The sequence below is a fragment of the Antrostomus carolinensis genome, unplaced genomic scaffold (assembly GCF_000700745.2).
Source record: "Antrostomus carolinensis isolate BGI_N321 unplaced genomic scaffold, ASM70074v2 scaffold22330, whole genome shotgun sequence".
NCBI classification, from domain to species: domain Eukaryota; kingdom Metazoa; phylum Chordata; class Aves; order Caprimulgiformes; family Caprimulgidae; genus Antrostomus; species Antrostomus carolinensis.
The window spans coordinates 1-25,295 of NW_010288011.1; the positions used below are offsets into that span (position 1 = coordinate 1).

At 35.5% G+C, this 25,295-nt stretch overlaps 1 protein-coding gene across 1 annotated transcript; it reads left to right on the forward strand.

Moving 5' to 3' along the window:
• Window positions 1–3,191: 3,191 nt before the first annotated feature.
• On the forward strand, window positions 3,192–24,334 carry POLK (DNA polymerase kappa). The gene is made up of 14 exons (XM_010165299.2): window positions 3,192–3,362; window positions 5,620–5,739; window positions 8,969–9,121; window positions 9,505–9,636; window positions 11,336–11,489; window positions 13,492–13,707; window positions 15,405–15,529; window positions 15,710–15,876; window positions 17,909–17,941; window positions 19,805–19,901; window positions 21,091–21,262; window positions 21,922–22,878; window positions 24,056–24,107; window positions 24,250–24,334. The coding sequence occupies exons 1-14, from the start codon at window positions 3,234–3,236 to the stop codon at window positions 24,332–24,334; spliced, it is 2,592 nt and encodes an 863-aa protein (XP_010163601.1). The 5' UTR covers window positions 3,192–3,233.
• The last annotated feature ends 961 nt before the right edge of the window (window positions 24,335–25,295 follow it).

Sequence of the window (25,295 nt, forward strand, 5' to 3'; positions counted from 1 at the left end):
TCCAATCCAAACCATTCTATGCTTCTATGATAAGTCCTTCCAGTAGCAACTGGAAAGTTAAGTCCTCCTCTTCTAAATGGTTTTCCTGCTCCCTCCTACCCATTCCCAAATCACAGGAATAATAGGATAGTGTTTAATTGTAGACTGCCTTCACAGACTTCTTGGATTTCACACCGTACTTACTCAGTGTGATGCTGAAAGAGATTTAATGTGTTCTGTTAGAGGAAACAGCTCAGTCTTGCAGCAGCTTCTTGAGGTGACAGCATGCCAAAAACATGTCACTCTTTGCCCAGACTGTTCCGAGTTAGTATTTCATTAGACTCTAAACCTTTACTCTCTTTTTCCAAGTTGTTTTAGCAAAAATTTTATAAGATTGTGTCACCACAAGCTAAATGTTTTCTCTAGGTCAATTTTCCATTAAAACAGTTGGTACTTGTCCTTACAAGTTCCTACACTGACATTTAGCTCACATTTTGCATAGTGTTTCAAACTGTGCTTCTCCTGCATTTCCTTTAAATATTTCCATTTTCATTTTGTCTATGGCAAACGATCTACTGATTTTATTTGACAGTGCTATGTCTGTTGTCTTATTGTAGCTTTTGTGATTCATTTCAATATGCTAAATATTTTACATATTTTTTGTCAGGCCTGTTAATCTACAACCAAGATAATCTTCAGGTTCTGTTCATGTTAAGTGACTGAAAGTTGTATTAGTTGTTACTCATGTTTTCCCTTCTGTACACCGTTAAGCTTTGTTGGAGAACTAATGTCATGTCTTCAAATAAATGTTTCCTTCTGAATTCCAACTAAGGTATTATTTGATATTTATACACTTCATCATCTGGTACTAGCAATGTATTTTGTTCCACACAAGAAACTGAAAAGATAAAACACATCAGGAGACCACCATTTATGAGACTTTTTAAAGACAATTATTTTTTCTATCACTGGTATCGTCATGGAGTTTTTTTTTCTCACTGAATATATAACAGTCTGCTAGAGAGAGCTTTGGACTGACATGAATTAGTGTTTAAAGCCTCTGCTATAAAATTGAACCTTTAATAGTGATTGAATGAAGAGGGGGAAAGATTTGTATATACTAAGGATAGAAACACTTTCAGGAATAAACAACAGCTAAAAAATGTTGCAAAGACTGGATAGGAAATGACAGAAATCTTGTGTTCATTCCAGCTTCTTGGAGGGAAAAAAAACCAGGGGGAATAGTGGAAGGGCATTTACCTTGAGGAAAGTATGTATTGGGAATTGTGCCCATTACTTACCAGAGACTGACAGTAACAATGAAATTATTGTGGAGCTAATTGATATGAGGGTGCTTACGAGCTTGAGATGAAACTTGGAATGTTGTGTGGGATGCAGTGCTTTTACCTTTTACTGAAGTCCAGCAAACCTGTTCTGGTAAATGTGTGTGTTAACTGTAAGAGATTGTACTAAAAACGTGATTTCACTAAAAAGTGAAAAATTTATGAAAATGTTTGTCATCATAGTCTTTTATTTTATAGATACACATAATAGCTATGAAGCTGCTCCTGTTCCTAGTTGCCAGTATAGTAGCTCAAGTGCTACTAAAGGGTCAAGAGAAAAGCACAGGTCTCTACATCACCTTCTGTTCTTTGAAAAACAACAAGCTGGAGATAAACACAGCATTACTTACCTCATCTTGCATCTTTGGAAGACATCATAAATAATAATCTGAATTAATAGAATATCAAAATTGGGATATTGTTGTAATAACACTTTTTAGATGATAGCTCTCTTTAATATCTTGTCTTCAGTTGGCTAGTATGTTTCAGGAGATCTTCAGGAAAGTAGGAATGTTGCCACTATTAATTTTAAAAAGTCACCCATGTGGTTCTTTAATAACAAAAAATAATCTCTAAATGCAAAAATGCATAATGAACTTCTTAATTTTGGTTGCTAATGATGCCCACTTAAGTCCTGGAGTGGGAAAGAGGCGTTTAAAGCAAAAATGTTAAACTCTTGGATTTGTATAATTTAGTGGTTGTTTATTATGTGGCTGAAAGGGTGTGGCTGCTCCAAAAACGAAGGGCTCCTGTCGCAGGGAACAGTTTGAAGGGGAAGTTTAGGAGTGAATGTGCTTCCTGCATGAAAGTAAAGCTGAAGTGGTTTGTGAGTCAGCAGCTTGGGGTAGGAAGAAATTCTTTCTGTATGCTTTTCCAGTAATAAATGTTAAGTAATTTATGCCAGTATCACACTTGGATTACACTTATTTTAATGTCAAGAAATAAGACCACAGGTTCATGCTACAGAGGATAAATTGATCTTAAAAAAAAAAAAAAAAAGAAAGCAAATTTTATTAACTGGACAGTTTACCATAAAATTAGAGCCTGTTGAAGGATTCAGCTATTTACTTTCATAAGCAACAAGAGAAGATGTCAGAAGTTCACATATTAGAAGTACTGGCCTGTATAAGAAATTACTGATGGCAGTAATTGATTGGCAGCTCAATTCTATTGAGCTTGGTAAATTCTATTAGTTGGATACCATGGCTCTACAAATTAATGGAAAAAAAGAATGCATGAATTTTACCCTGATTTAAGCAATAGGGTTTTATTAAAAACTTTTAATTGAGGCCATCTGTTTCTAAAATATGAGCTTTAACACAAACAAAAGTTTTGAATTTTAGCTAGAAAATACTGGGAAAATTCTATGGCTTGTCTCAAGCAGAAATGAGGACTAAATGAACAATATCTTCTGAAATTTAAATATAATTCCATTCCTTTTCTTTTAATGTAATAATCTAGTAAGCAATATTTTGTTTAAGGCAGTATTGTTTCATCTCACAGGATAATATACAAGTATAAATCTCATGAGCAAGTGTAAGGTACTAGCCTTTACCTGAAGTTAGTGGTGCTCAATTATTTCTGTAAGGGAGCTTTTAAAAGAGAATGTTTTTAAGTTAATAAAAAAATAAAATCTTACTGTCTCTAAACACTGACAGAGTTACAAGTGGCTTTCTGTGGTGAGTGTGATAGGTCAGTCCCTTCACAGGAATACAAATCTCTGTATTTGTGTTAAGTATGTTATTTTCTGAATAAGTATGAACTGTGTGTTCAATAAATACAGCATATGAATTCCATATTTTTTTTTAATTGTTCAACTGGAACTTAGAAACAAATAAATGATTTAAATTCTTTTTTTTAGGTATTAAGTCTTAAGAGAGGTACTTGTTTTCAAGAATTACTAAGGACAACATGAAAAAAGTTGGTAGCAGCTCTTGCAACGATGGGTTTCTGCTTAGAATGGGCCTCAATGATAACAAAGCTGGAATGCAAGGTTTGGATAAAGAGAAAATCAATAAAATAATCATGGAAGCTACCAAGGTTTGTTTCATTACTCTTTTCCTGGTGCTTTAGCTTATTGTCCAGTATCATAAGATCATAATATCAGTATTGACAGGCTGAAAGAGTTGGGGCTGTTCAGCCTGGAAAAGAGAAGGCTCCGGGGTGATCTTATAGCAGCCTTCCAATAACTGAAGGGGGCCTACAGGAAAGCTGGGGAGGGACTTTTCATAAGGGCAGTTAATGACAAAACAAGGGGAAATGGGTTTAAACTGAAGGAGGGGAGGTTTAGATTAGATAATTAGGAAGAAATTCTTCACTGTGAGGGTGGTGAGACACTGGCACAGGCTGCCCAAGGAAGTTGTGGATGCCCCCTCCCTGGAAGTGTTTAAGGCCAGGTTGGATGAGGCTTTGAGCAACCTGGTTTAGTGGAAGGTGTCCCTGCTGATGGCAGGGGGGTTGGAATTAGATGATCTTTAAGGTCCCTTCCAATCCAAACCATTCTATGATTCTGTGATTCTATGATAAGGCCACTTTCTCCTTTCCCCAGATTTTATCCCTCACGTGTAAATGGAGGGACTGTAGCTTAGTATACCATAAGGTACTCTTGGATTCATCCACAAAGATATGGAGGAACACAACTGAGTACATCCTTAGATGCTAATTTTTTGCCCTTTAGAAGCAGTACATAAATATCACAGCATTGTCCAGAGGTAATTGTGAAGGTTTCGGCTTCCTTAGGCCTCCCCTTGTTCTCCCCTTTTACATTCCTTTTGCCTGCTCCATCATTAGTCAGCCAAGCAGATTTACCTCTGTCAGTTCCTGTAACTGATGAATGTTTTCTAGTACCTTCAATAGAATTTTTTTGTGCTCACTGCCGGTATTCTTGACTGTCTTCTGAGTATTCAAGAGAGGTGGCCAGCAGTGTGCCACTTTGTACAAAAGATCCACAGAGGACCCCACAAATCTACAAAGCATTGAAATACTAGTCCTGTCACTTGTTATTGGAGAGTCTTCACATAGAACTATATGGGGATAACACTTTATTTGAGCAACTCTAGGTTTGTTTTTTTTCCTTGTACAAATGTGCATTTCATTTGATAGCTATGGTGCTACATTATGTGCTTGATATTTGCTCGTGGATTCTATGTTGACTACTATTGCTCTGTGGTAAACTGCAGAAGCAGCACAGGGATAAGCAGAAAACATGCTACAAACAGCTCTTATTTGGCAAATTTTTTTTTGCTTGCCCTTTCACTTTGGTGATACTTTATATGCTATCAAACCCCTTATTGATTAGGTATTTCTTCTATTTATTCTGTTCGCTGTTCCTTGAGAAGTTAATTCTTTGTCAGACATATGCCTGATAATGGTATTTGGATAAAGTATTTCGTCAGAACAGTTACTGCTTCATTTCCTGATATGAAATAGAATGAACTGTAAAACAGGCTTTCAAAACTGATACACAGGCATCTATGTATTAGAATATATTTCTGTCCAAAAAAAGCAAAATAATTTAAATACCAGATATAGCTCAGTAAATCTGAAATGTTGATTCTTTTTCATAAGCTTTTCTTTAGTCTTCAAAATTACACCTACAAACACTACCCACAATTGTATTACAACAAGATTTTGTGGCATTTCAACTGTGAAATGCAAGAGAGAAAAAAACCTACAGCTTAATAACAATCTTAAGTATTGGGCTGCTCCCATACCAACATTTTGGTATTGAGTTCTTTTGAAGAGTCTCAACAAGTCATGTTTGACTGCAGAGGAAAGAAAAGATGAAATGTGTATCTGATACTGAAAGAAGACACACCCTGATTTCTTCAAATAGCTTGTAATTCTGCAATGTACTTCTAGATTGAATGGTCATTATAAGTGAATTTGACTCTTACCAGGTCATTATTTATTTCCATGTAGGTTAAATGCTTAAATAATGTGGTTTAAAATTTTATACTCCTTATCTTGGAAGTATTGCGAAAAATAGTTTTACTTTATCTACTGTTTTTGAATTTTTGTCATCAAGTGTTAGAACAAGTAGACATAGTAAATCTTCTAAATAGTCCCTTACACCCATCTGACTACAGAGGATCTGAGATAGAGAAATAAGTTTGTGTCATTTGAGGAGAGATATGTAAAGCACCACTGGTCTCTTTGGCTATAATTTATATGGAAATCCAAAGTCTACATTAGAAACTGTTACTGTGTTTTACATTTTCTGTATTTAAAGATCAAATGTCATTGTATATAGGAAAAGACAAATAAAAATCTTAGTGTTTTTGCAATTTTCTTCCAGGGTTCTAGATTTTATGAAAATGAACTTAAAAAAGATCAGCAAGTTAACCAACGAATTGAAAAAATGATGCAGCTAAAAGAGAAAATTACAACACAACAGCTCTTGAAAGCACAGCTGCAGGTACTAATTTTGTAAAGACTTTTTGGAGTAAATGACAAGTGATAAACATTTTGGTGTGTTCTAGTTTATTGCATTAAATTCTGGCACAGTGTTAACTACCGTTTTGATGTTAGCCATGCAAGTAAAAGTGCAGAATGTTTCAATGATGTAATCTTAATGAAAACTTGCTAGAAGAATAGATTGTAAAATCACTCCAAAGTGTTCTCTAAATGAGTAAAATGAAGCAAAGTAATTCCTGTTCTTCTAAGTCTGACCAGTTTAAAGGGATCTCATTATGGCTTACGTAAAAGTTTGTTAAAATACCTTGTTAATAAGTATCCTATCAGTCTTGAGGTTACTTTCTGCTTTTGTAATGTATGTGTATTTTTGTTCAATGTAAGGTGAAGGGGACCACAGTTGTCAGCTTTTCTGGATACAATTTATTAGTTAGTTATGCTAATTAATGAAAAAATCATCATGGCAAGCAGTTGCAAGAAATACAAGTGTCCTGAACTAGAAGGATGAAGAGGCTATTTCTCTTCTCAGATACTAATGGTAGATAATAGTATCTAAAGTATAACTGTGTATGAAAGGCTATGAAAGAAAACAGCACCAAGGCTGCATGCTAAACATTCTTGAGCACAACAGAATTAAGTTGCTTGCAGAAGCTTAATTCCTTTCCTTTTTTGTTTGTACTGTGATTCAGTTTTTAATGGCATGATTGCTTGTTATTTTTCCTAACAGGATTCCGGCTTCATTAAGTGCACAGCACAGACAGCGTTCACTGAATAGGCAATTATGCAATATTTGCTGTTGTCCTCGTTGTGCAGTGGGTGGCCCCAAGGTTTTTTTTTTGCACACTAGTCTAATCCAGCTTTGAATGCAGAATTACTGTGACTTCCTTATGGGCTTCTCTGCGCTGTACACCACATAGTGTGAATTCTTTAAATTTTTCTTGCAAATACTACTCCAGCAAAGTAGTGGAGCAGAAGTACATAAAGATTAAACACATCCATTAATTTTGAATGCCATTGTGAGGATTATGGGTCCCAAACTTTGGTGTATAGTCTTTTCATATTCATTGCAGCTTTGCAAATTACTTCTGTAAATTAGATGCTAGTGTCTCAGATTTGTGCACAGAAAAGCTTTTAGTTCATCTTTAACATGGATCAGTTATGTCTCTGCTTGTCCTTTTTCCAGTTTTCTTGGATAGCTTTTAATTTATTTAATTATGAAAAAATGCTTCTATTTCACCAGAGTACTTTTCATTTTGCAGTGAACAATCTTTCTTATAAAATGAATTATATGAATTACACAGTTCCTATAAAATTAGTGTATGGTTATGTAATTAATATATAGTATATATAGTGAAGATCAATAAACTTGAATTGTTTTGAGTTCCCTCATGCTGTCTTTTTCTGAACTTGATTCTTTGATCTTGCAACATAATGTTGTTTTCTTTTAATGTTTTGTATTGCTTTGTATAAAAGAAAAAATAAGCTTTAAAAAAAGAGATAAATTCTTTCATTTGGGTCTTACTGGGTCCTGAGCTTCAAACTCCATGTTTGAAATCTTTATGCCACTTGCTCAGGTAGCAGTCGTCTTTTATTTCCAGTGGAGTAACTGTTAAATCAGCTGCCATGCTGCATGAGAACTATCATTAGAGGGACATAACATGCACTTTTTGCTGTCTAATTTTACATCTTTGCTGCTATAAAAGCATCTCAAAATCTTGAATTTGGTTCCATCCTTTGTATGCAGGATAAGCTCTGGTTCATGATTGTTGTTGCCCTCATTTCTTCATCACAAGTTCTGACCCTTTTGTTCTCTCTTTTCTTTTAATTTATCCTATCCTGAATTTTTCTTTTCTTGTCCCACATCCCTAGATTACCATCAGTCCTCCTTCCAAAGCAGGCCTTGTCTATGCCCCCAGAGTCCTCATGGAAGTGCCCAGTCTCCTGGCACAGCCAGTTTTTATCGGTCTGTGTCTGATATCCTAAATGCCTCTCCCTTTTCCTGTCACTTACCCACCAGCTACCCCTCCCAGACCGTTATCTCCACCTTTAACTTAGCAAATCTTGTTCATCCTACTTGGGTTTCTTAATACCAGCTGTATATTAATCAGCTTCTCTAGGTCTTCAGATATGGATGTAGTCAGCTCTCATTATCTACTCTTCTTCTTTATTTTTATTGTCTGTTGAGTTCTTTAACTCTTCTTTTTAGTACTACCTTGTGGTATTCCATGAGATAATTTGTTCCTTTTTTTTTTAATATTTATAGTTTCTCTTTCACTTCTAGAACCATATGTGATACTGCCAGCACCGTCCTCTTAAATCCGTAGGTGATAAAAATTGCCTGACGAATAAGGCACTTATGCTTTCTGGTGACACTCATGATTCATACCTCATTCATAGTGGAAAGATATTTGAGAAACAAGCACATAATCTGCAAATCTTTTGGTAAAGGAATGCAAGCAAATAAAGCACAATTAAAGTATTTTATGGAGAGGTGTGTGTGCTGGGCCTCTGCCTCACAATGCCATGGAGCTGATGAAGCAGAAGTACTGCTCGAAGTCTAGTAGACAACACATCTTTTAACTCTTGGAGTGAAACGCACTTTCTATGTATGGGTTTTTCTTTAAAAGTCACCTTGCAGTTTTGCTAGCAATCAAATGTAACAGATGTTGATGAATTTTCTGAAGTGATTAACAGTAGCTTACTTAGCAGTGAATTAACCTATTTGTTTGAGACCTTATTTTTGACAAGATAGATGGATCTGCCCTGTGAGCTGTTAGTCTTCTCTTCACCTCTCTAGGCCCATTTTCTGAAGTGTCATAGCTTAATTAGGGAGTGTCGGAAATTCTCTAATAGTAAGTTTTCAGGGTTTTTTTTAAATAACCTGTATCATGGCAGCTAAAGCATGTTCAGTGGTTTTACAAAGCTTCTCTCTGAATCAGATTTTTTTTTTTTTTCCTCATAGGTGGGTTTTATTTTTTGTTGGGCTGGGGGTTTTTTGTTGCTGTTGTTGGTTTTGGGGATTTTTTGTACCATTTGCTGCAGCAGTGTTGTCTGAGTGAGTTTAATCAGAAACTTGGGCTTTTTTTGGTGGTGCTGGTTTGGTGGGGTTTGAATTTGTTAGATTTTTTTTTTTTTTAACTATATGCCAGATGCATTTGAGGTTTTAGGATCATCTGTACTGTTGCACTTCTACCAGGTTAATAGTTTTTCAATTATTGGTTTATTCTGTTGAGGTGGACAAACTTGTGATAGAACTGGAACAAAGCCGTAACCTTAGCAATACGATTGTGCACATTGACATGGATGCCTTCTACGCAGCTGTGGAAATGAGAGACAATCCAGAGTTGAAGGAAAAGCCTATAGCAGTGGGATCAATGAGTATGTTGGTAAGGCCGAATGTCAAGCTAATACAGAAATAAATTACATGGATCTAAAGCCTAGCAAACCATACAGTGATAACATAATATAGTCACACTGTTATATAGAGTATTTTGATAAGTGTGGAAAAAATAATGAAAACAGTAGAGGAAACATCTGTTCTTAGACTAGACCATGTAAGCTGGATTTTATTTTTCAGTAAAAAGTGTACTGATGAAAGTTTGAAGGATGCAAACAGATTGAAAGGCGGAGAGGGGAAATGCAGAAATAAACTCTCAGCCTTGTCAGTCTTTTCTGCTTGGAGATAATGTGATTTGAACTTGATTTTTTAATACTAAACTTAAAGAAAAACTTGATTTCTGAATACTAAACTTATTTAATTTTTCCTAAGTCCACCTCAAATTACCATGCTAGGAGATTTGGTGTACGTGCAGCCATGCCTGGATTTATTGCTAAAAAGCTATGTCCACATCTAACTATAGTGCCATTAAACTTTGAGAAATACGGCAAAGTGAGTAAAGAGGTAAGTCTGAAAGTTCTTTCTAACCAAAAGTCAGTGTACTTGATTTTAGACTCTGTCAATACATCAGTTCTAGATAATATGAAAAGTGGTAGTTTAAATATTAAACTCTTCAGTGATGTGGCTTTGAACGTAAGTTAAACAAAGCATTGGTGCTTTTGAGCCAGGAGATGAAAAAGCATTGCATTCACCCATCTTGCGTTTTTAATGAAGTCAGTAGTGATGCTGGTAGAGATTTTAAAAAACTGTGTAGTGAGCTAGTGATAACTCTTGAGCCTTATTATTCTTAAAACTTCAAAACCATGGAGCATAATCTAATTACTAAGAACCTGCAAGTACATGGGAGACATGGAGATAATTTAATACATGCATAATCATCATTTTGAATGCTAATTACTGGAGAGAGAAGCAAAGAGCATTAGTGACTTCTAAATGCAGATTCATTTGTTTTGACAGAAGGGACTTGGAATAAAGAGCAAAAAATTAGGGAGAAAATAAATCAGATTTTGATTTAATGGAAGTAATTTGACTTAATGCCAGGAGAAATACTTAGGATACCCAAATCCTGTTTAGGAGGTGAGTGGGGTAGAAAAATAGCTTTTGCAGGTCTTAAATCAAACTAGTGCATGGCACAAGTGTCCTGACTTCAATAAAATTGTGCCAAGATTTATTTATTTATTTTTATGAATCTCTTCACATAAATAAAGTAAGCTAATTACTAATTTTGATCCTGTTTGGTTTTTCTCACTTCTGTTGTCAAAAAGTGAATATGAATGTGAGTATTTCAGAATGGGTTTGAACTTGTTAAAGATTTTGGATTTCATTATAAGCTTTTAATTTGTTGTTTGATGGGGTAAAGTATTAAAGGTTCAGGTTGATTTGTTTTTTTATGGTTTTCTCTTGGGACTTGGATTGAAACATATTTTCATTTATTTAATTTTTCATTAAAAGTTGAGCAGTGAATGCTATCTTAATTAGTTTCACACAGTTGAAGTGCACATAAACAAATGTTGTGATAACTAAGAATTTTACCAAAACTGATAGAAAAAACATGACGCAGTCAAATTTTCCTCCCTGTTTAAAAAAAAGACAGAGGAGAAAAACAGAGGAGAAAAGGTGGAGATTTTATTTTGACTATTTAATTTATTATGTTGCCTTTTGGAAAGATGTAGTTATTGCTAAACATTTTCCTAACAAGTTTTGACTGTGGCATTAACCAGTGCTCTAAAACATTTGCTATAACTTTAGTTTGAGTGTAATTTAAAAACTTAGTGGTTTATTGTTTTGGTGGTTTTTTTAACCTTTGCATATCTGACACAGTGCATGGAAATGTGCATGAGCTCATGGGCTCTGCTGAGTTCTGAGGTCCCCAGAGTTTTATTCAGGTGGTTGCTGCAGAGTCTGTGAACCTAGCGCCTGTGGAGTCCTTATACACTGATCTTTCTGACCTCTGCAGAAAGGTCATACACACCCAGTACACTGCTGAAAATCTGTTTACTTCTCAGTTATTATTGATGTCTTACTACTTGTGAGAAACAGTACTATAATTTTCCAGTATAAACAAATATTTTGTTCTATAAATATCCTTAATATTGATTGGTCATGTAGAAGTTTCAGAGTACATTTGTTCACCTCATAATTGTATGTCAAGATCTGGTCTTATAGGAACAAGGCTTTAATCTTTCACTATATGTTTATCAAGGTTAGAGAAATACTGACCGAATATGATCCCAATTTTATGCCTATGGGCCTAGATGAAGCCTATCTGAACATAACAGAGCACTTGGAGGAAAGACTGAACTGGCCTGAAGATAAGAGAAGGTTCTTTTTTAACACTGAAAGCACTACAGAGAAAGGTAAGCAAACTACTCTCTTTTCATGTGATCACCTGACACTGAGGGAACAGCCAGTTTCTTCCAGGGATCCTTGGCAGAGTGGTGATGGCACTAAATTGAAGCTACAATTTAAACTTTATTTTCTTAACAGGAAATTATGATTAGTATAGCACAGAATTTATGGTTATAATAGCACAGGATTTCTACAAGCAGAATCAATGTAGTACAGTCTATAAGTAGCATAATACAGAATTTGTAATACAACTGACTTAAATGATTAGAAATCATAAGTTAATACAGAATTTATAATACAACTTAACTTATGATTTTTAATCACCTGGACCCTCTGCAGATTGGGTTGGAACCTAATACATGGTTTGCTGCATCAATGTAACAATCATAATCGAGACTCAAAAATCGTGTAAAAGAATACAGGTCACTGCCTCAGTCCTTGGAGGAAGCAGCTGATGATGGGGGTGTCCCTGGCCACTGGGAGGTCCTGGTTTCACTGTCCAGCAGCGGTTCTGGTCCCAGTTCCCCCTCAGGACTGGTTGTACAGACAGTGCTCTAGCTGCTGTTCCGCGTCCCTGTTCTGTGGGGGGAACCTCAACAACACTGGGAGGCCGGGTGCCCGGGACCTTCAAGGCTGGCAAGGGAGGGAGAGATCGGCCCGGTGCCCGGGAACCTTGAGGCCGCTGGGGAGGGGAAGAAGAAATCTGTTTGGTTTGGTTTGTCTCCTTGGCGCACGGGGCCTTCAAGGCAAGGTAGTGAGGGGAAAGGGAACAAGTACATGACCCACTCCAGTCCAAGAGAGTGGCTCTGTGCCTCATAAAGTGGTGTTAATTATGCTGACCACATTACCTGGAGTTGAGAGCAGGAGGTACATGCGTGTAACATAAGTTTCAGATAAGCTGCACCCATTGAAAGCATAGATACTGAAGTTCTTCTGTAATTCATCCTCCTGTATACTCTCTACCTCCGATTTACAAGTTAAGTTCCTGTACTACTCACCTGTGCGTAGAAGGTATGCTGCTGGTGATTTGGACTTGGAGGACTTATTTTTTTTAACTTGAGTAGAATGTGTGAAAAGCAGTACTACATTAACTAAACCCAGTTGCATGTTTTAGAGTGTACTTTTTCTTTACAATTCAACATGATAATTTTGCAAATAATTAGTAATACTCTTACAACTTAAGGAGTTGTAGAGCAAATAAACATTGTTCTAAACATTATTTGTATTTTGCAAAGATATTTCCTAAAATATTATAATGAATCTTGTACATTCAGAAATGTGAGAAATTGTCTGCAATGACAGTGTGTGTAAGCTCTAGTTACATGATTATTTTACAAGACTAAACATGTATAAAGGTGTGAGCAACTGGCATAGTCTTTACAAAATAAATATCACTGGTGTGTAGTCATGTGCCTCTTCATACTCCTCTGACATCTTTGTTCTTCTGAAACGCAAACAAGGACTCAAAATGTGAAGCCAAAATGGGTAAGTTTGTAGAGTCAGATAAAGGGGTGCTGACATTACTTGTTCTACCATGAGTGCAGCTGAAAACAAGAAGCTTACCAGGCTGATGGTTCTACAACCAGATATTCCAGAACCCTAACTTTTGTTGGAGAATATTGAAAAAACTCCCTCAAAAGATTTTTATTTCCACAAAAAAGAAGGAGTTCCTTACCTACACTCTGATATGAAACAAAAGACAATGCCAAAATTTTTATGTTTTTCTGCTCTTACAGTGGCATACCATTAAACCTGCATGCTTTTCTGGAAGTTATGTGCAGTCTCCTAGACAGTTCTTCCAATCTCAGCCAAGCTCGAATCATATTAAGAAAAAAGCAGTTATGACTCTCCTTTCTTCAAACAAAAAAGCAGTGCAATTGTGTTGGCTGGATTTTTTTTTTTTCCCAAACATGAAAAATAAAACTGCTAATGAACTCTCTTTAACCCCCGCAAAAGGAAATCAACCTTTGTTTTATATGAATGGATTGTTTGTGTTTCTATCTAATGTAGATAAAGTTGATATAAATATGTCTGCGAAATTTAATGAAGATGGATACTTTTATTCACCAGTACTGTTTGAAGACAACACACCTCTGATGGATGACCACCCTGACCAAAGACATCAATCAGTGGAGAATTCAGTTGTCTTTGGAACTTCTGCAGAGGAGGTTGTGAAGGAAATTCGCTTTAGGATTGAGCAGAAAACGCAACTGACTGCTAGTGCAGGTATTCAGACATGTATGAGTAATAATGCTTTGTGTTTCCACAGGGTCTTCTGCTCTAATGTCAGAGGGCATTAATTAAGAAATTGGCATTGCTGCAGCATTCATCTGCTGCAAACAAATATGCTCTCTTTCCAAGTCTGCAAAGACTATGACTTGCAAGTGTTCCAAGAGATGTTATGGCTATCAAACTCACTCCTGTTTGTTTGGTTGATAATAACCTGGAAACAGTTATATCATCTTTTTGCTTTTTTCTTCTTGAAATGTAAGTAGTGTGGAAGAATGGCCAGTGCACTCAAGAGATAATCTTAGCTGATTGTTGTTAGTTTAGTGCTTCATGTAAATTAGTTTTGTAAGCCCAGTGGTCACAGTGAAATCTTGTCACTGGTTGATAAATTGCTCCTAGTTTGAATAGCAGATCCATATTGTTAAGTATTTCTAACAGTTCTCCCACACTATTCCTTGCTTAATGTAAGAGAACAATTCATTAAAAAGTTAGTTCTCAGAGAAGTAAATATGTGTTGAATTCACTAGCTTTTTAATATTTACCATTGGAGTTTTATGTCTTTTCACTTCAGGCAACCTACCTGTAAGTCTCAACTGTTTTAAGAATAATCTGGTATGGTCACTAAAAAAAGTGTGTGTCCCTAGCCACTTAGTTTGGATGCCATCCAAAGTGCTTTGTGAACCAGGTCAGTGAGGCATCAGTGGCTGAGCTTTATGAAGCAGATTTGGAAGGCTAGGGAAGTGTTGAATATAAGCAGAGATAAAGGAACAGCTAGTAGGAAGAAGAAGGATGAGACCCCCTCCCCATGTAAGTTATCTTATGGGTGGTAGCTAAATAATGATTTTGTTCTACTGAAATTTTGTCTTGCTAAGGAAAAGTTAATGTTTATAAAACAGACATAGCTTTTATAAGTACTTCAGGGATTTTAAACGAAAAATGAAAACAGTTAGAAGGCTAACTGAAAAAATACTGATAGGCAATAAGAAGTAGAATGACTTCTGCCATCTTGAATAATGTATCAGTGAGCAAATAAAAATTTAGGCCACTGGAGTTGTCGCACAGAATAATTCTGTTTTTATTGCTAAACCAAATTACAGAGTTCATTTGTAAAAACAGTTACTTGGATAGAAAGAGCAATCCCTCCTCATCCTGACCAGTGTGAGTGAAATATGAATTTCTAAATGACTACTTAGCAGTGGTAGCCCACAAAAGACCTTAATTTGTTAAATTCTGTCAAAACTGATATAGTTTTTTTTGCTGAAATACAAGGGAGAAATATCTCTGTCTCATTAAGAGTTCATTATAACTGCCGTTGTAAGCATTTCCTTTTGTCTTACCATAGTCACCATCATACAATTGTTCAGTCATGTAACTGATGTTATTTTTAAACCCTTGGCATTTAACCCTTCATGACTGATTAGTGCATGTTGTGTTACCCTGACTATCTTAAAATAGTAGGTACACTATATCTGGTGCAACTGTTTAATGTACCACATGTATTTATGTTCTCACATCTGTTACAAAAGTTTTTTGCAGAATTGTAATAAATCTGATTATCAGTTGCCATTCTTTTGCTTATGTTTACCCTTTGCCAAATGTGTAGGATACTCTTGTGCTTTTAAAAATTGGACAGTTGAAATTTAACATTGCCTTTTATTTTTTAAAAATATGGCTTTTGTTTGTTTGTTTTTAAGGAATAGCACCGAATACAATGTTAGCAAAAATGTGCAGCGATCGTAATAAACCTAATGGGCAATGCAGAATTGCTTCTGAGAGACAAGCAGTGCTAGACTTCCTAAAAGATTTGCCCATTAGAAAGGTAAGTGATACCATGACATATACTGTGCAATCATGTATGTTCCTTATGTTCTAAAATCAAGATTTCTCCTGAAGAAATACACTTTTTTAGGTAATCTACTCAGTTGTGTTTGATTTAAATTGTTCTTGGTATTGGCTCAAATGGAAGGTTTCCAGCATAATGATACTTACTCTTTTTCAGGTGCCAGGTATAGGGAAAGTAACAGAGAAGATGTTAAAAGCCCTTGGAATTGTGACTTGCTCAGAACTTTACCAGCAGAGGGCTCTGCTTTCTCTTCTTTTCTCGGAAGCATCTTGGCGTAATTTCTTGGAGATTTCCCTTGGTTTGGGTTCAACACATTTGGAAAAGTATGTTTTGGGGTTTTTTTCTGCTGCATTTACATTTTCCTAATTTTTCCTTGTGTATGTTACATACTGTACATTTTAAGACCTATTTTATTGGCAAACTAATACTAATGAAAATTTGGTTTGTTTAAAATACTTCATAAGATCTCTGATACCTGTTATCATTATACTCTACACACAACAGCCAGACGTTAAAAATAACTGCTAAAATAGCTAAAGAGAAATGACATATCCTAAGCAGAGGTGTTCAATCCTGTTTGTACTATAAAACCAATATACATTCATTTGCTTTTTAATATTATCTGATTGTAATGAAAATCACATTGGTATCTAATTTTCTCTGGTGGTAAATTGTCATATTTCTAATGAAAGTAAATGAAGTTCTTGTGTCTCCTATTGTGTCTATGTACATATTTGTAATATCAATGTGTGAATTTTCTGGGATTAAAACTGAAGATTTTTCTATCTTTCTTCATATCTGTTCCTTTAAGGATCATATTACTTGAATGGCTTTTAGGCTCCTATTAGAGAGGGGAGAAATCAGTCTTACTAGTGAATACATATTTTCAATAATATGCATAATTTCTAAGCCTGTCTAAGCTGGATACAAACAAGGAACCCTTGTTCTTTAAAAAGAACATTGCATTTTGCTGTTTGTATAACTTAAGTGTCTTAGTTTAGGACTGAGTCCTTACTTTTAAATACTTCCTTAAATATCCTTCTGCCCTTCCCAGAGTGCTGACATTCTATTTAAAAAAGGCTTGACAATTATTTGGTTTCATTAGGAGTTCCAAAGTATCTTACATACTTCTGAAAGACATATTCCGTATTATTTATGTTACTTCTCTGACAGTAACAGATCTTCCATTTTTTCCATTTGACTACAAAATAATATGTACAGTTAACAGTTTGTAGGCCAGTAATGTACTAGCACAAGCCTTTGTGTTGTTCTTTTTTTCTTTTCAGAAGTATGTTGGCTTGAAACAAAATATGCAGTAAGATTGACTTTGGGAAGGTGACTTGATAAAAGATAAAATGCAGTTTCCAAATATTTGTTCCCGTCAAGATAACACAACCTCAGATGGTCCTTTAAGAATTGGTGCACTGTCTTCCCTTATTCACCATTTAGGTGTTGTACAGTCTGGAAAATTTCCTTTAAAAAATCTCCATTAAAAAAAAAGGAATATTTCAAAAGCCAAGATTATAGTTGTGAAGGAGAACACATGTTTAATGGTGTTGTCTAAGAAATTTATTTCTTGGTTTTGTTTTTATTAGACCCAACCTGATTTCAGTTATTTTACTGTGGAGAAAGCAAGCACTTAACATACCAGGACCTGAGTTCTCAGTAAATGGTTCATCTTATGGTCATTGTCTTTGACCACCTTCTTTTAGGAAAGTCTGAGGATAGCAAATTTGTTATTTTCAATTCTTACAAACAGAAGAAGGACCTAAAAAGAAAACAATCTGAGGAAGTCCTTATATGCAGAAGAGTTGTTAAAGGATGCTGAATTAAAACCAGAAAGAAAAAACAAACAAACAAAACCACAAAAAGCCTCAACACGTCACCTTTGACATGGGCAATAATTTAGACAGAAAGCAAACTAATTCTTTAGATAAACAAATATTCAAATATACATAGTATGTTCAGGATGTTAATAGCAGTGCTTCACAGTTACAGCTAGGTGAGACAGCGTAGGATTTGTAGTTAGGTTTGTTTTTAAATAAGACTCCTTATGATATGAGAGGGGAGTTTTGTTGGTTTGTTTGGGTTTTTTTTACAGTTTATTTTTTTGACACTTGTGGCTGATCTAGGTCTTTATCTACAGATACCTGCTTTATCTTTTTTTAAAAAAAACTGTCTCCATTTTGCACTCACTTAAACTTGATGTACAAGATTTGTAGAAAAAGTTAACTTCCAGATTTTACCAAAGAGACTGCTGTTACTTATTGAAGCATGATTGGTTGACTCAGACTTTATTGAAAAGGTAACAATTCTAGGTAAAATGAGTATAATAAATTGTTTTTCTTTTCAAAGGGATGGAGAAAGGAAAAGTATGAGCACTGAAAGGTATGCCTCTTTAGTACTGAAAAAAATTACATTGATTACTAAATCTACTTAATGCCAAGTAGTGTATACTTTTCTTAGTAATATAATTTCATTGTATATTAATATGTGTTAAAAAAACGCATATACCACAAGCTCACTAAATCAGATTCAAGCTTTCGTTTCCTTGGCTTCAGAATACTATGGAGGTTCTTCTGTTGGTTTGTGTGTTCTCTTATCATCTGATTCTTCTAATGCCTTTAATGCATCAAAGTGGTCTTTTAAGCCATAGTATAGGGTGGAGTTATATAAGGGCTTGAATTTTTTTAATATGTTCCAGTTGAATGTCAGTATCAGTCTCGTAGCCTGCAATGACCTGCATAGCAAGTATAGCATAAGGTAGACTTGGAAAGCACACAACAGTTTTGCATGGTTAACTAGAATTTGTTAAATTTCCTAACTTTCCAGTTTTTACTGGTGTAATGTTGCTTAAGAAGGTGGTGTATGTAATTTCCAAAAGTTCATTTTTAAAAAGGAAATCCTGCAAGTACAGTCTGTAGAGCACTGTAATAATTATCCCTACCCTCATATGTTGTCCCTTCTTAGATAAGAAGATTAGAAAAGATTCTTATTCTTACTGAGACTTAATAGTTGAGGGCAGCTTAAATAAGCCTCATAAGGTTTGGTAGGTACCACCAGAGCTGAGAAGTTGATGGCTGTGGTCTTGTGCTGGTTTGCAGGCAGACAGATGATCTGGGTAGCCTATTGTACCTTTCTCCTTTTCTTTCTTCCTTCTTTTTTCCCTAAGGGGAATGATTTTAGACCAGAAACATCAATGGGCTGCTGAGATCATGGAACTAGTTTATATGGAGGGAAGGGATAGGCCTGAAATATCATTCTCTCTATCCTGCCCCTTCCAAACTTAGGACTTTCACAGCTTCCCAGTTACTGCAGTATTGCCAGGATGACACGAGTTACTCCTTGGATAATGGCATGGGACCCACAGCAAAATAGTCATCCTGTTAGTTTGGAAGCATGCAAACTTTATTAGGGGAATGTGAATCAGAATAGAGGATGACTTTTCAATACAATCAGGTAGACCTGAATGTAACTTAGAGCTGTGAGATCCAGTGTAACTGTAGGGACTTTACACTTGTAAATATAAATCCTGGCATGAAACAATGGATCCGTGAGACCTTTCCAAAAGCATCTGGCGGCTGTAAGTTTTGCTTCCTGCTTCTTTTAAAACCACTACTAACTGAAGATTGCCTTTCCTCTCATGTTATTACTAAAAAGCAGATGCATAACAAAAATATAACAACTGTAATTTCCCTGCTAAGAAGCTCTAGCAAAGGCAGTTAGCAACGTTTTTGGCAGAAAGATAGTTTTTCTTCTCTGAAGCTAGACATAATTATCCTAGCTGGCATCTTTTTCTTAGTGTCTGTGTTATTTATTTCTAATACTCAGCTCTGGTGTTGACTTTCGAATACTTTCTTCTGATGTTACACAGCACTGTACAAAGGAGATTAAATACAAATAACTTGTCTGGCTTCTTGAGTTCAGTTGGTATTAGTATTCTCTCTTGCAAATATGTAAGCATTAACGACCTAAGATCTGATACATTTTTCAAATAGTGCATGAAAAATTGAAAGACAAATTATTTTATTATTTGAAGGGCTTTACAAACATTTTGGAACACATAAATGTGCACAAATCTTTCTGTATAATATTCATATCATATTCATTTTTCCTTGAAGTAGACACTCAAACCTGTACAGCCTTCTTCTGATGTAGTTCTGTTTAACTGAACAAAAAATACTTTTAAGTGGCAGACACTGAACAAATTTTAGGATTTATACTGAAAAAAATGTCCTGTCTTTGTCTTAGAACATTCAGTGAAATAAACACAGCAGAAGACCAGTACAATTTGTGTCGGGAACTCTGCAGAGATCTTGCTCAAGAGCTACAGAGAGAGGGACTTAAGGTATTTATATTGTTCTCTCTTTACTTGCAAAAAGACAATACTTTGCACCCAAACTTACTAAATGCAGCATTAGCGTGAACGCTTTCAACAGCATCATACCATGCAATCTGTCTTCAGAAGTCTCCATTCTTTAATTTGCAGATGTTTAGAATTAGGCAGCATTTTGATGTTGTTCTGGTGGCTACCTAATAATATGCATGGAAAAAAATAAACTATTTAACAGAGTTATTTAGCGTATAAACATTTTATGCTAAAAGCAATGTTTATAAACAAATAATAGAGTTGATTTTCTGTGAGCTGTGCTTTGGTCAATCATGTAATACTAATGTATTTCTCTCACTTGTTCATACAGGATCCAGTCAATATCCAATATTGTAGTTTAGGAAGTTCACATGTCTGAAAATTGCTAACAAGTTATTCATGCCATTCAATGGTATGAAGAGTCCCTGTATTCCTTCTCCCCAAATTTCTGTTTATTATCTGGAAAGAACAGTTCATATTTTGTATGGAGGTCTTTACACTAAAGCAAGGAATAACTAATATAACTAATAGCAATTGTGATTAGTCTTCTTCAGCCATAAAAGATTGTCCCAAAAGATGGCAGTTTGAAAGGGAAATCATCAGCTAAGAAGGACAAAGGGATAAGCTTACAAAGGCACAGAACAAAAGAAGTACCATTTATTTACATTTGGATGGAGACGCTAAATCACACAAATCATTTGGAAAGTGTTGGTAGGGGAATATCTGTGCCAAACACAGATGCTATGTGTGGCTCTGATAGCACCATGCAGGAGGAAGGACATTTTCAGCGAATCTTTAATTGGATGTCACTTCTACATCCTTAGTAGTTTTCCCAGCAAAGATAAGAAAATAATTTTTTGTAGGCAGGGTAGAAGTTGTGACTGTAGCCAGAGCATAAAATCTATTGAACTTGCACTCGTGGCAAATGGTCTGCTGGGAACCAAAGCCAAATGACCAGGTTCAGAGTATTCAACTTCGGCAGCAGTATAGGAGCAAGTGCAGAATCTTGCAGACAAATTCTTGGCAGTGTCCCTTGCTGTACACAGATAAACACACAGTCTTGACTATGGCTTTAGGGCCTGGATATAGATGCTACATAATAATTGTTTCTGTGCTGTATATGACATGCTTAAACTTTTTTTTCTTTTTTCTTTTTTTTCGTTGCTAGGGTAAAACTGTTACCTTGAAGCTAAAGAATGTGAACTTTGAAGTAAAAACAAGAGCTTCAACTGTGCTGTCTTCTGTTTCTACTGAGGAGGAAATATTTGCTGTTGCTAAAGACTTGTTAGGCACAGAAATTGATAGTGTTGCTCCTCACCCTTTACGGATAAGACTTATGGGTAAAATATTTAAACTCATCTTTCCTTTTTGGAGTTAGATCTTACAGAGTATCAAAGTAATAGACTGTACTCTAAAGTAAAATCAGTATAAATTAATTTATGCTTTCTCTGTTAACCTAGTAGGTAGGTCTGGAGTCCTGAATCATGACTCAGGAATGTTTTATTAATTGAGGTTGTACTTTCCCTCCCCCCTGTTAGGCCTAGAATAACATACATGGGCATGAGAGCAGAATCTTAACATACAGCAGTGTTTGATTCTGCTGCCTTAAAAGAGCCTTTAAATCTGCTTTGTTCCACAAAAACAGGTAGTTTCTGTCCATAACCTCTTTTAAAAACAAAGGCTTTGAATAAAAGTGCTCATAGAAGTTTGAAGATGCTATGTTCTGCAAGAAGTTTGAAAATTTCTGTCAAAAGTAAACTCTGTGCCTTGGTTCCAAGACTGGTGTGTTTCAGGTGCTTATACATTCTGTTTCAACCATTCAGTGATGTATAAAACTTACTTGTCTGTGGTATTAGAATGTACTGAAGGCAAAAATACTTTGATGAGGAAACTTCATGCAAAACTTTATTGAGTGGATATGTACCTCAAAAGATGTTAATTAAGAATTAGTATGAAGTTTTCATAAAATTGGTATTATAAGTTTGTTTTTCATCATTAGGTGTACGAGTATCAGGATTTCTAAGTGAAGAAGAGAAGAAGTACCAACAAAAAAGCATTACAAGTTTCTTAAAATCAGGAAAAAAAATTGATTTTCTTAGACCTCAGACAGGAAAGTCCAACAAAGAATGTTTCACAAAAAATTCAGAAGCATCTTCCAGAGAGAGTTTTTTTGATAAAAAGCGAGCTGCAAGGCAACTAAAAAGTGAGAATCTTTCTCTAAGTGAAACTGTAGGTAAGCAGCTCATTCATGATAGGAAATCATCATCAAATTTGGTGGAAGAAACAAAGAAAGTCACAGACTTAAAGAATTCTGATGTGTGTAAGATTTTCTTCTGCCCTGTTTGCTTCGAGGAGCAAAGCAGCAATAATTTGGAGGAGCTTAATAGGCATATTGATGAGTGCCTCAACAGGACTCTTGTTGAAGATACTATGGAAATATCCAAGAATGACAATTCCAGAGAAAATATACCTAGTTTTCTTCCACAATTTAAAAATGAAAATGTTGATAAATGTCTAAAAAGTAAAATGGATCAATTAGCAGGAACAGACCAGTCTGCAAGTACACCTGACAGCTCTGCTAGTAATAGCATGGAAAAATTCACTCAGATAATATCTGATAAACCTCACAGAGAAAGACAGCCTAGCAATCTCAGTGATATTGCTAGAAAAGTGTGTATGAAGCAGTGTCTCTTCCCCAGAAGAATTTCTCAAGACAACGAAGACCATTTTGAAAAGACTGAAGGTAGAGAAGTAACTAGTTCATCCTGTTTCTTTGAAGTCAAAGAAGAGAGTGTTCTTGTTTGTCCAGTTTGTAATTCAGAACAGAAAACCACCAGTCTTGTGTCATTTAACACACATGTGGATGTCTGCTTAAATAAAGGCCTTATCCAGGAGCTGACAGAAAAAGAAGATTTTCCTGTTAAGACTTACAATACAGAAAACTCAAACAGAGTTGGTGAGTATACACATTAGGATATGTTTGATTATTCAAATTTTCTGCTCATACAATTAAAATAATCTGGTAATGGTATTATTTGAAATTTTCAGGGCTTTGAGATTTTTGCAGCAATTTCATTTGAGTAAGGCCTGTGTAAGAGTCAGCATTTTTATTTTAAAAATATCAAATCATTTTTCATCACAAACTGGATTTATGAATGTGATGGTAGCTACACAGTGCATTCTCATTTGTGGCAGTGGTGACATAGGAATTACTGGTCATTTATGTAAGTTATATGTTTGCTACCCCACAACCATGTTCAGAAAGATGTTGGTAAGGCCACTGAGACTTAAGTGAAAATCAATAAAAACATCTTCAGCCTGGATGGTTTCAGAGATTCAGTTGACAGAAGAGTTTCATTATGTAATGCGCTGGCGAAAACAGAGAGGTGGTGAACTAAAGCATAAAGGCAGGAACTTGCAACCCTGTTTTACATCTAATAAAATATATCACATAACTGCACTTGTAACATGCCAAACCAGTCCCATGTTTACTCAAGTCATTTCTCTTTTTGATGAAGAGTTAATCTTTGGCCAGATTAGAGGACATGTGCAGGTAGTTAAGTATCTGCTTAAAGCACCTTGTCCCTAATCTAACTTGAGAACTTTATGGAGGAAATTAAAATGTTAGTGTGTTAGAATTGTCAGAACACAATTAAAACTTACCGTATGAGTCTTTTACACAGACAATTTTATAAGTGGTGTTGTTATTACATGTCCAAACAGGCTTTGTTTTAAATGAAAAACTTACCATTGGCAAAGATTCTTTCCTCCCCCACAAGATAAATTAAAAATATAGTTTTCAACAACCACCTTGAAAATCAATTATGTGATGCTAAAATATTTTTGAAAACTGCAACAAGGTTCAAATAAATCCCTTGGAATTCAATAAACTAAGGGCTTTTTGTTTTCCTCTTTTAAAAATGGTAATATAAATTACAGTACTCCAGCTGCAGATAATAAAATGTTACCAGCTCATTGAGACATTGAGACATAAATTTTGTTATGCCACCAAAAAAAAAAATCTCTACACAAAACTGTTTAACAGTTCTGCCATGTATGCAGTTATGTAATTTCTGAAGCATTCTTTCTTTGTTGGAAGGAATTAATTTTGGTAGTTTCCAATTACTTTTCAGGAGGTTTAAGCAGAGGACAGCAATGCACCAATCCATCACAAGGAACAAAAAGGTAAGGGTTTCCTGGAAACTTGAGTACACAACTCATTTTAAAATAATAAAGTTTAGAAAAATACTTAGTGTTGTAAAAGTTGTGTAGGTATGTATTGTATATTTTATCATCTTACTGTTTTTTTTTGTTTCTTTAACTTTAGGTCTGGACTAACAACTTCACAGTCAGTATCAAAAAAGGCCAAGTCAAGCAATTCCAAGCATACAATTGAAATGTTTTTCAAATGACTGCATAGCAACATATTCTATATGAAGTATTTCATAGTGTTTGATTACCACAGATCAGTTTAGCATTGGTGGTAGGCTGGATTCAGGTGCCTGTCACTTTGGAGCCGTTGGATGCCTGTATAAAAAGAACATGATGTTTGAGGTAGAAGAAGAGGTACAACTGAGGTCATTCTTGTATTTTTTTTTTTTCCAGAATAATACTTTTTTCCCAGTTGTTTCCAAGAATCAACATTCTTTAACTTTAACTTTAACAAAGCACTTTAACTTTGTTTGTATTGAACTTGTGGAACTTTGTTAGAGTCAGGAGCAGCCTCATGAATTCTCTCTGCTGTTGAGCAAACAGAACAGGGACATTAGAGCTGCCATTGAGTAAGCCTGTAGGGCAAGCTCCCTCGAAAGCAGGAATCATTAGCTAGGGTGCCACACCACCCTGCTTACTGAAGGCCCTCTTCCCACACCTGACCTCCTGTCTTCTCTGTGTTGGCCATTGTAGCCACAGTAGCTCAGGCTGACACGTCCTTGGAAAGTTCAACACCAAATTTAATTGTGGTATTAGCTGTGTGATAACAAAGAAGAGCCAAATTGCTTGATTTCAGTTTATGAATGTCTTGTCTTCTCAATGGACACAAAAATTGATTGGTGTCACTGTTTCAAAGGGAAAGAAAAAAGCAAGAATTAAGAGCACAGTCAAGCTTTCATTGTTGTCACTGAAACTTACTTCATTAAGTTCATGGACCAGCCCTGAAGGACTCGTGATGAGATACAAGATGACTTCACTGATTTTATAAATGTTAATAAACCTGTTGATGAGAGAAGGATTCCTCCAGGTTAGTCAGACAAATGCTGTTCCATCCTTGGCCTTCCCAAAGAGACTGAGAACTTCGATTTTCTTTGCAATTGTGAAATTGTTACTGGTCAGTAGCACTGAATTTACTCTAAATAAAAGATCTTATGGTGCAAT